Consider the following 12,027-nt stretch of genomic DNA (forward strand, 5'->3'; position numbering starts at 1 on the left):
ATATAAATAATTATTATGATGTGTATACCACTCAATAGAGAATTCAACAAATTTTCAAATAATATAATGGGTACATGACCCCTTTTTTCATTTAAAAAATTATCGATTAGGTCATCACCCCTAGGTGGATAACGTCACTAGTAGTACCTACCTAATCATAAATGACAAAAAATTAGAATTTAAAAATAAAACTCGACTTTTTCTGGTTTGATCTCCAGTTTCCCATTGCCGTAAAAAATTAATTTATTTCTTAGTTGTTGCTCCTAACTGTGTATAAATAAACAACGAGATTTCGTTGTCGTCTCACTAATTTCCATGTAATTAACCATTTGCTCTGTAGCGTCTCCAACCTTAATTTGTCCTCTATGAGTAATACTACTTACTACTAAATTAGTAGTGATTAATTAAATGATTTTAAATTATTACATATTAACAAACTAGCCATATACACATTATTTCAATATGAAACAATACCTATTATTGTCAGCTTGTAAATTCGAAATATGTGCTTGAATAAATTATAACAGATAAAATATTATCATAACATAAACAACTTTTTTATTTGGATACAATCTATATAAATACATTTGATCAATTTATAGAAATTAATACTACAAGGACAACATTCACGTTTGATTCAAAAACTATAATAAAATGAAGACTGTTTTAGTTTTATCCATTGCGACAATACTTTTACATTTTGTGATTTGTGTGTCAATCGGAAAAGAAGGTAAATATTATTATCTTTATATTAATAATTTTAATTTAATATTATCATAGTCATTTATATCAAATGCTTGACAAAGATTTGAAAACATTTTTCGACCATATCTATATTTATAAATTTTGATTATATTTGACTATATATTTTGTATTTTATTTTCAATATTTTTTACTGCTTAAAATTGTAACCATAACCAGTTTTGACTAATTTTTTATTTATTCTCCTACGCTAATAATACATCGTTTTCTAAATAATCGTTAGTTCTTTTTCTTCTTACTCTCTTTCTTGGCTTGCATACTTGTGAATCTGCCTGAAAACCGTTAGTTTTCTTGCTAAATCTTTTGTCAACGTCAAATGTCTGCTTCACTTCTAACCTATCATAATTTTCTTTAAACACGTTGGCCACCAATGATATATACTGTGATGATTATGCGTTGTGGTACCATATGTATCACTGGTGATCAACCTTCTTGGTTTATTTCTGGACCATGTGTACCTATGGTACCATCGGTGGGCGGTGATACCATGCAGAGTATAGTTTTAGTGACCATTAATATCATTGGTATATAAAATCGGCTAGAGTATGCCGATAGGATGTAAGTGAACCTAATAGCATGCCGTACAAGTGGGCAGCAGGGATGATTCATCTTAGTCAAGTTGCAAAATTAATAAGAAAATAGCAAGATTTGACGAATATTATTAAAACAATCACGCATTATTTGCCGAATAATTTATTGTAAAAACTTACAGAAAAAATATATCTTTAACAGATAAAAGATATTATCTTAGTGTCTTTTTTCAAAACATTCCAAACATAGCGCCGGAGCATTTGAGCAACTATTTAGTCTATACTGTGAGGCCGCCCTGGTACGAAAATTTTTCTTATTCGGTTTCTTCGCGGATTTCTGTTAAAAAGTGTGATTTAAACGAATCAGAACGGTACCAGGCAAAAAACACGAAACCTATAAAAAATATACTGGGTCCTTTTTATGAAAACTATACTCTTCTTTACTGGCTTTTTGCTTTTTGATTTGAATCGACTTTTGAATTTTAAATTGACTTTTCTTCTCTACTGGCCGCTGTCCTGATCGTCCATTTTATTTGATCATATTATTTGTTATTGCCTTCACTTTGTTTAAGAATTTTTGACCAGGCAGCAAAAACAAAAACTATTTACTTTATTCTTTTTTTCTTTCTCCCCTTCCTTATACCCTTTCAGGTGTGGGATTTGGGTTTAGTTTAGCTACATATTCACCCATCTCTTCCACTCTTTTCTGTCTTGTGCTGTTAGTTTCATTTCTTCAAGCGTTTTCTCTTTAGTTTTTTTCGCATCTACTATTTGCTGTATCCATTTTTTCCTCGGTCTGCCTTTTTTCTTTTTTGTAACATTCCTTGTTTCGTGAATTTTCCTTGTTAGTCTACTAGGTTTCATTCTCATCAGATATCCATAGCAGTTTAATTGTCTCTTTATTAGTTTATTCATTATTGGTTCCTGTTTAGTTATCCCTCTTATTGCCTCATTTCTTATTCTATCCCATTTGGTCTTTCCGGCTATAGCTCGTAGATGACTCATCTCAATTGTATTTATCCTACTATTATGCTTTTTGTGTAACGTCCAATTTTCGCTCGGATATAGTATCGTCGGTATCACAATCGTATTATATATTTTAATTTTTGTTTCGTGGGATAATTATTATTCTTTTTTCCTCAGAACTGGCGCTAGTACGTAGTACTTAACTGTACTACGCACGTTTGATTTTTTAGTCCTGTTAGTTATTTCGAGTTCTATTTTCCCATCATTGGTAATTATACTTTCAAGATAATCATATGCGGTAACTATTTCCAGTTGAGCTATTTACTGTATTAATGTTTTATATTTTGATAACGATTTCCGAAGTGTAAATCGAAACGTCAAATAAACTTTACTTCAAAATAAAATTGTGGCTTATTCCTAACTAAAATAATAAAAAAGAGTGTTGTATTAAAAAAAAACAAAGTCAGTAATGATATCAGAAAACTGTTAAATTGAGCAACATTACAAATATCAAATTTCAAATCTTCATATTGCAATGTATCTCCATTTAAGAGATAATTAGGCGTGTTCGTTTTCAGACTTTTGCTCCACTCTGTATAAATAGTTATCATCATTCAACCTGGATCTATCCAGAGCTGGATATAGGTCTCCCTCATTTCTGTTGCCTCCCTTTTCCATGTACCTATTTCTGTTTTGTGCTGTTTGCATCCAATTTTTGTCGATCCGTTTAATGTCATCAGACCATCTAGTTGGCGGATGACCTCTACTTCGATTTGCTTCTTGTCTTGGTCTCCAGGTCTCGCTGTGTCCATCTGTTATCCGACATTCTAGCTATGTGCCCCGCCCAGTTCCACTTAAGGGTCACCATTATTTATATGGCATCTGTCACTCCTGTTTTCCATCTTATCTCCTTATTCGTAATCCGATCCCTACGAGAAATGCCTAACATCGAGCGTTCCATGGCTCTTTGGGTAACACAAATTTTATTTCTTATTTGTTTGGTTATTGTTAAAGTTTATGCACCATATCGTCGCCTTAGTACTATAACTTGATAACTCCAAAATTGACGTTTTTGAGATAACTAGTTTACAAGATGTATTTTATTTGCCTCTATATTGTGTAAAAACTTGATAACTAGCTTTAAACGGGTTAAGTAATTATTTACGATTGACGAAAGTTGATAAAACTCAAATGCCGCTAATATTCAGTGCTAAAACTTGACAAGATAAGTTATCAAGCTATTTTTTAATAGAAATAATCGTGAATACGACATACACTGAATGCTATAACTAGATAACTCGAGGTATCTAGTTTTAGCACGTGTTTCTCTGAAACAATTGAACTTACCACATAATTGCTATCTGTTAATTCGGTTCATTTTAATGCAAGAATTCGAGAATTGTTAGCAGATCTGGCAACCCCCATGGCAGGGGGCTAATTTTCAACAAAATGATGTTTAAAATATTAGTTGTGCTAAAAGTTCACTTATATGCGACTTAGCACAACATGCGGCATTACCAAATGTTAACATTATGGTAGTGCTAAAAGTTGATAACTTTAATTTTTCATGTTTTTTCCATATTGGAAAACAAATTTACACCATATTCCTAAATAGATCAGTTGCCAAAAAGTTAAGGAACAGTATTTTAGAGCCGCAGAGTGAATTCCGTATTTACCAACATCATGGGAGCAGCACAAATATCTTTAAAATCTTTAAACTCGTTTATCTCAAAACTACTAATTTCGAGTTATCAAGTTATAGTATTAAGGCGACGAATATGTAAGTATTGGCAACACGCACTGATCAATGACTCTTCTTGATACACATAGGCAGTTCTGACTTAAGGACATAGCTCGGCTTGCCGAATGCCATCGAAGTGAGTCCTATGCGGCGGCTTAGTTCGCACGGTTGATTATCTCTTCCTATGCGTATCTCATGCCCTAAGTACTTATAAGGGTGCCCCGTCAAAATAGCCCCGCCGAAAAAGCTCCGACAAAATAGCCCCTACATAATATCCCGCACACAAAACAGATCCGACAAAATAGCCTGCAGGCAAAATAGTCGAGAAACAATAAATAGCCCGCAAAATAGCCCCGACAAAATAGTCCCGACAAAATAGTCCCGACAAAAAATAACCCTTCAGAATTAATTATGAAATAATCCCTTAAAAATACATTTTTTCGGAAATAGTAATTACATATCCTCTATTCAGATGTTTATCTTAACTACATTAAACAAAATGGTCTTTTCAAAGAACTTGAACCCTGTGTCTTCTGTTAGGAAAAACCAGGGAAAAAAATTCCTGGTTTTTCCTCGTGATTTATTATGGAATCACTAACACCAGAATTTTACTGTTGCCATTGCGTGTTGTCTTTTTAAAGACGGATCACATGCTACCATTTTTTGTGACTGATATTCTTAAGTTAAAGTTGATTTCATGTAATCGAATGAACTACGTTTCAATACAGTCGTCCCAGGAACGCAACTCATAAATATGGGCAATATCATTTTAAAATCTTCTACTTTAAAATGTATAATATATTAATGTCTGAGTTGCCGATAGGAATGAGTCAGATTAAATTAAATTATTAGACAATTTTTTTTACTAAGCAACAACATTTTTGTTTAATTTTTTCCCCCTTAGAATAGTGATTTAAAATAAACGGTACTCCGTTAAAAGGTAAAACTTTTTATTGGGGGTGTTTTCGCCGGGGCTGTTTTAGCCGGGGCTGTCTGCACCGGGGCTATTTTGTGTGCCGTCTATTTTGTCGGGGCTATTTTGTTTACGGGCTATTTTGTCGAGGCTGTTTTGTATCCGGGCTATTTTGACGGGGCTTTTTTGACGGGGCTGTTTTGACCGGGCCATTTGACGGGTCACGACTTATAAGAGGTGGTTTCTTCTAAGGTGCATACCATTTACTGAAATCTTTTCGCTTACCGCAAGATTTGTCATGATTTGATTTCGTGTGGTTGATTTTTTTCCAACTTAAGGAGACTAGGTATTATTAGTACTTAATCAAGAAATAATTTAATTTTAGATGCATTTAAACAAATGACAAAAGGTTTATTGGAGTACCGGAAAACAGGCACTCCACCGCAATATCTGAAATCGGCTGTCGAAAAATACAATAAGCCTAATTATTTCCTAGTACCAACCGGTACTTTTGATAAATCAGAAGTATGTTACACTTGCGCACTAATAGTAGATATGTTTAAACACCACAGAGCAGATGGAATGAGTGATGAAGAGTTTAAAAAGGAACTTCTTGGCTTTTGTAATCTCTACAAGGTATACCCAGAAAGAGTTTGTAAAGGAAGGGTAGATCTTAATGCTGTAAGTAACTTATTGAATTTAATTATCATTCGTAATATGTATCATCATCTTTTTCTTTTGGTGCCTATCCGTTTCGAGTATGGGCGATCATTATGGCTATAATTATTTTATTAACTGATGCTTTAAATAGATTAGTTATTGTTGTGGAGAACCATTTCCTCAGATTCTTTAACCATGATATTCTCCTTCTCCTAATTCCTCGCTTTCCTAATACTTTGCCTTGAAAGATTATCTTAAAGGATTCTCATCATATGAATTGTTAATATAATGTAGATATATGTATTTTAGCCTATATTTTTATACATTATGGATAACACACCCAATTTAACTGGTATTGATGCATGCGGAATGGCTTTGCAATACGACGATTGTGCTCTTGGAACAAGATATAATTGGACCGTTAATGTTCCTCCGCCAACTCAAACAATAAAAACGAAAAAAGTAAGTAAATACTGTAGATTGTTCAATAAGTTTTGCGGTTCGATAAGAGAGGGCATTGCTACTGGCGTAATATTTGAAGTTATACTTCTTTAGGCGCGATTGAGAAAAATGTTGGGATTGGGAGTAAATGTAAATGTGCGCGAATTCATCAAAAATTGTTAGCCCTATGCGCAGATACGTTATACGTTCGCTCTGATTGGGCATTCCAATGATATATTAAAAAAGTATTCAATATGGCGGCTGTGGTTAAAGAATGTGTTGTTGTTATTTTTTATACGGTTATGGTTGTTAAGTTGTGTTTTAAAAGTTGTGAGAATAGAGACAAAAGTGAGTTTATAGTTGTCCTGATATATATATTTTGGACTTATTAATATAGAAAAAAAAGAATGTGTGTGTACTTTGTACGCACGTAAGAAGATATTCTTCTATTATATAATAGGTAATTTAAACGAAGTAAATATACTTAAAAGGTTATTTGTACTTATTTTATTTAAAAATCAAACTAACTTTCTTATCTACCACTTTCAAAAAAGAAGAATATCTTCAAAAATTATATAATAATATACTTACAATCATAAAATCTATAAAAAAAAACAAAAAAAATAATAACTTGCTTGGGGCTTGAACCCACTTCACGTCTACCGCGCCGTACAAAAGTTGACGCCATTTCAAACTGCACCAAACTCTCGTATACGTCATGTGGGAATATACAGAAACTAAACTTTTACGCCATAAATTTATATGAATTTAATAAAATTATTAGTTTGATTTTTGTCGAAATAAAATACAACAAAATATAGAGTAAGAAAACGATATATGAGATGAAGATTTGTAGAAAGTTTGTTCGTAATCAGATTATGTAAATTAAAGCATTGCCTATAATCTTTTGTTTACATTTTCCAAATAGATAGGTATTGAAACTATTAGGTATTTCCAACTCAAACATTTAGAATTACGTACCCGCGGCTTTTCAAAACTATTTAAAAAGTCATTATAATTATAAATTTGATTTTATTTCTGTCCACACATCAATAAAAACTAATATTATACAATATTTTTGTTTACCGATAACCTCCATATTGAACAATTATTGACAGATCATTTCAAAATTTCAACACCCAATCAGAGCCCGTATAACAACTAATACCATACTGTCGGTGTGCGCATACGCGCGGATCAATCAAATTTTACCCTCAATCGATTCGCTGCTAAAGAAGAATATCTTCAAAAAAGAGTGTGTTTACTTTGTATGCACGTAAGAAGTTATACTTCTATTATTGTGATTTCAACGAAACAAATATATTTTAAACATTTTAATTGTATTTTGATTTAAATATTAAACTAATTTTAATACTTAAAATAATACCAAAAAAAAAGTAACGTTAATACGTCATTTTTTATGAACTATAGCTTCCCCTCATTTGCTTTTCCCTTAACGAATCGTACAAAAACTAAAAAACGTCAGGTTTTTTACACAAATACTTATTTAATTTTAATAGAAGTATAACTTCTTACGTGCGTACAAAGTACACACACATTATTTTTTTTTATTTTGGTAAACTCTTCATACCTATGAACGTATATGAAGTTTTATTTCAATCTGTCACTTCATTTTTTATTTACAAGCCATTTATGTAGTATCGACATGTCACAGTATTTTTTACTATGGAAACAATAAAGTATCCTGCAATTATTTAATTTTTATTTTGGAAGGTTTATAGTCCGTTGTTTAACGGTAAAATATTGCAAAACCTCTAAATTTTAAAGAACCGCTTGGATTGACATGAAATTTGGCATACACATAGCTAACAAGTCAAAGAGAAAAAGTGATATTGTGCCGATATGTGCTTTTGCCCTGGGGTTTGTTTTCACCCCCTCATGGGGGTGAAAAAATATTCGTCCAAGAAAGTCAGGAAATGGATAAACTGGCTAATTCTAAGTAAATTTTGCTCTATAGAGTTTTTTCACTAAGTCAATACTTTTCGAGTTATTTGGCAGTGAATATGTTCATCTTTTCAACAAAATAACCATGCTTTTAGACGGTTTTTCGCAAATAACTCAAATAGTAAGTATTTTGTCGAAAAAACATTCTTAGCGAAAATATAGCCTGTAAAAAATTTAAAAAAATGGTGTATACATCACGTCTCTACATCTAGTAGAGGCAGAGTTATAGCTAATGAAAAATAGGTTCATATTCGTCAAATACCAAATGGAATATTTTCACGTGAAATAACCAAAAATGAAGCATATTTCGGGGAAAACTCATTTCAACTTGTTTAAAGTGTTTAAAAAAAGCTTCATTTTTGTTTTATAAAAAAAATTTCTAGCATCAAAATTAAACAAGTTACGCTCAAAATAAAGTTAGTCCCTTTTGGTTTTGCTAAAAAAATCGAGAAATTCACCCCCTAATTAGTATCTTAACCCATTAGCGCCGAGATTAATAAATTATTGATTTTGTATTATTTTTTGCAATATTATTAATGAACTGTGTTTAAATAATAAAAAACTTCATAAAATATTTTTTCTGAGATATTTCAGTTCTGAGATATAAAGTGTTGCCTTAAAGCAACGCTAGGCGCTTACACTACCTAGTTTTTGTTGAAAATATTAAACCAAAAAATTAAAGCATTTGGGATACAGTAAAGTAGGCAATAAAACAAAAATAGATATTTATTCATAAAAAAATGTAATTCGGTGTGATTAATTATAAAAATTTACACTATCGAGAGTGAAACGGTATAAAACAAGAAGTACATAGTCCAATATCACATTTTAAACACATTGTTCTAAAGATAGATTTACATGTTTTAGACGCACATCTTCTATTTTTCCCATCTGGAATGTACTGTATCAAATGATTGATGGTGTCAAAACGAATGTCATCCGATACTCGGCTATCGACAGATGCTGTCAAGGAAGCCGACGCGACGCGACGGTCTTCCACTTCCTTTACTAAGTACACTATACTTCGCTAAATATGTGCTTACAAGTCTGCTCCCTTCAGCCATTGAGGTTGATTTCGAGGCTCAAGAAGTCTATCTGAAATCCAATTTTTTACTTCAGAATCAAAATTATGGTCACGGCCAGGAATGTCTTCATTCTGTATATAATCTTCCTTCAAACCAATTCTTTCATTGTTTGGTAGTCGTATTTTTGCTCCGGTACGTAATTGACGGGATAAAAGGTTATCTACCAGCCTAAAAATGGTAGGTATTAACATTACATTACACTACTAAGGCCATACGTTTTTATTATAAAAGATTTGTTTATATTATATCACTACATACCCTCCTCCATCTTCATCTCCTGAATCCTCGTCAGTGTCTACATTTGTATCTGGAGGTTCGACAAAAATATCGCCATCTATTAGTTCATCATTATAAATTATATCAAGGGATTGAGCAAGCGAAAAACCTCGTCTAGAACAAACATGATAAAATTTAAAATATAGGTAGTACAAGCGCCTAGCGTTGTTTTAAGGCAACAGCTGGGTTACAACAGGCACTGACAAGTAGTTATTGATCAATTCATATAAATTATTTAAAATTTGTTTTGTTAGAAGTATAGTCAACACAAATTTAACATATATAAATAATAAGTTTCATTTATATCGAAATTATGGTACTTACTCAAATCGAGTGTCCATTATTTTCAAGTTCTAATATTATACTCAACTTCAAATGCACCAAACTAACAAACAGTTCTTAACACCGCAAATAGATACTCATAACTGAGTGTGGGCGATTATGGTTGATGGAATTTGCAGGGTCACACCTCTTTTATGACTGTCCTATGACTTCAAGCTCCTCCCAAATACAGGCATGTCCGCCGTTGCTTTAAAGCAACGCACGGCGCTAATGGGTTAAATAAACTTAATCGTTACGACTTCACAAGTTTCTTGACTCGTGTATATATTGTTTATATGATCTGTAAGTTTCATGGTTTAAAGTCCTTACTATTGAAAGGGCTGTAGTTAAAAGGGGTTGAACGAGTCACTGATCACGAATGTATGCAAATTTAGAAACACCAAATCTTAATTAATTTTGATCTAACAGAAAAACAAAAAAATACATGATATTCAGAAAAGCAAATATGACTTTTTTGTTTTTCTAGATTTTTGGTATCTCTAACAAGTTATTTTGAAAAAAGCATATTTTTCAAAATTTTAATTTTTAAAAATTTTACTTTGAAACCAAATTTTTTCAAAAATAAGCACTTTGAATAGATGAAACTTACAGATCATATAAACGCAACATAAGTAAAATAATTTGTGGAGCGGTAACGATTAATTTCATTTAAGTTGCTAATTAGTAGTTGGTCTTCCCGATTTTTTTTTGCAAAAACAAAAGGGACCAACTTTATTTTCAGCGTAACTTGCTTAAATGTAATGCTAGAAACTTTTTGTAAAAACAGAAATAAAGGTTTTTTTAACACTTTAAAAAAAATATAATGGGTTTTTCCCAAAAAGTGCTTAATTTTTTCGATATTTCACGTCGAAATATTCTATTTGAAATTTGGTGAATATGAATCTATTTTTCATTGGCTATAACTCTAGTTCTACGAGATCCAGAGACCTAGCGCGTACAGCATTTTTTTAACTTTTTCATAAGCTATATTTTTGCTAAGAACATTTTTTTCGACAAAATACTTACTTTTTGAGTTATTTGCGGAAAACCGTCTAAAAACGTGGTTATGTTGTTGAAAAATGAACATATTCACTCGCAAATAACTCGAAAAGTGTTGACTTGGCGAAAAAGCTCTATAGAACAAAAGATACTTAAAATTAGTTAGTTTACCCATTTCCGGACTTATTTTGGACATATATTTTTTCACCCCCAAGAGGGGGTGAAAGTCACCCCCAGGGCAAAAGCACACATCGGCACAATATCACTTTTTTTCTTTGACATGTAAGCTATACGCATGCCAAATTTCATGTTAATCCAAGCGGTTCTTTATAATTTAGAGCAAAAACCGTGAAAGAATGGACTATTAAAAGCAAAGGTAATTTATGAGAGAATGTTAAAAGTGTATAAGGACTTTAATTAGTGCAGTAGAAAGATGGGTTGCGGAGTTTAAACGTGGTTGTACAAGCTTTAACCTTCGGATGAACAAGGGGGGTAAATTTTGATCCAAATGTATGTTTTTATTTAATAAATTCAGAAATATTATCAATTTTAAACTCATTGTTTTTTTATTTCACTTTTATATCATTCTAGATACCCTCATATTTTGTAATAAAAAAAATCCCTATATTTTACGAAAAAAATTTTTTCTGAATTTGGGGTCAAAGACGAACTCCCTTGGCCCTCCCTGTTCCAATTTTATATTAAGTAAATACCGTCTACTATGCGGAATTGTATGTAAGGAACATTCCAATATTGACAAAAATTTGTTTGTTAAACCAATGGCGACCTAAATTAGTATATTTTAAAACTTCTTAATTTCTAAGTTCAGATTGATGGTACCTGTTTTTATTAAGTTGTAATTAAAAATATGTTTTACTAATGTTTATTTATCAATTATTGATACAATAGTAACATTAAAATTACGAATACATTATTTTATTTCTTAAAACAACTTAATTTTTTTGTCAATTGTCATTTTTGACTGGGGTCATTTTTGACCTCCGTTGGTCATACGTCTAACAAAAAATGGTTGGTCATCGGAAGGTTAAAGACGATCTACGTCAAGGACCTCCAAAAATAGCAACAATACTAGAAATCGTAGAAAAAATACAAGATTATATTGAAAAATCATCGAATGACTGATTTAGTAGAAGCCATAGGCATCCCATTGGACAGTGTAAGCAATAATATTTTAACTGAAGTATTGGGATTCAGATTGGGATTCAGACAGACGAAAATGGAAAGATTTGGGGAAGGCCTATGTCCAAAGTTGGATAGAAATGGGCTAAAAGAAGAAGAAGAAGATTGGGATTCAGAAAGCTGTGTTTACAATGGGTGCCACTTTCGCTATAGTCCGTTCTTTAACGG

At 31.9% G+C, this 12,027-nt stretch overlaps 1 protein-coding gene across 3 annotated transcripts in view; it reads left to right on the plus strand.

The window, feature by feature from the left end:
- The first annotated feature begins 506 nt into the window (after positions 1-506).
- LOC114337214 (sphingomyelin phosphodiesterase 1) overlaps positions 507-12,027 on the plus strand; it is a 53,269-nt gene continuing 41,748 nt past the window's right edge. Inside the window, exons 1-3 of one of the 3 annotated variants that reach the window (XM_028287620.2) lie at positions 507-730; positions 5,298-5,593; positions 5,882-6,034. In XM_028287620.2, the coding sequence (XP_028143421.1) occupies positions 655-730; positions 5,298-5,593; positions 5,882-6,034 (525 nt within the window). In that variant the 5' untranslated portion in view covers positions 507-654. Of the gene's footprint in view, positions 731-1,292; positions 1,321-5,297; positions 5,594-5,881; positions 6,035-12,027 lie in introns of those variants that run through there. The other 2 variants (XM_028287619.2, XM_050644415.1) reach the window with 2 other exon arrangements.

The sequence above is a fragment of the Diabrotica virgifera genome, chromosome 1 (assembly GCF_917563875.1).
Source record: "Diabrotica virgifera virgifera chromosome 1, PGI_DIABVI_V3a".
NCBI classification, from domain to species: domain Eukaryota; kingdom Metazoa; phylum Arthropoda; class Insecta; order Coleoptera; family Chrysomelidae; genus Diabrotica; species Diabrotica virgifera.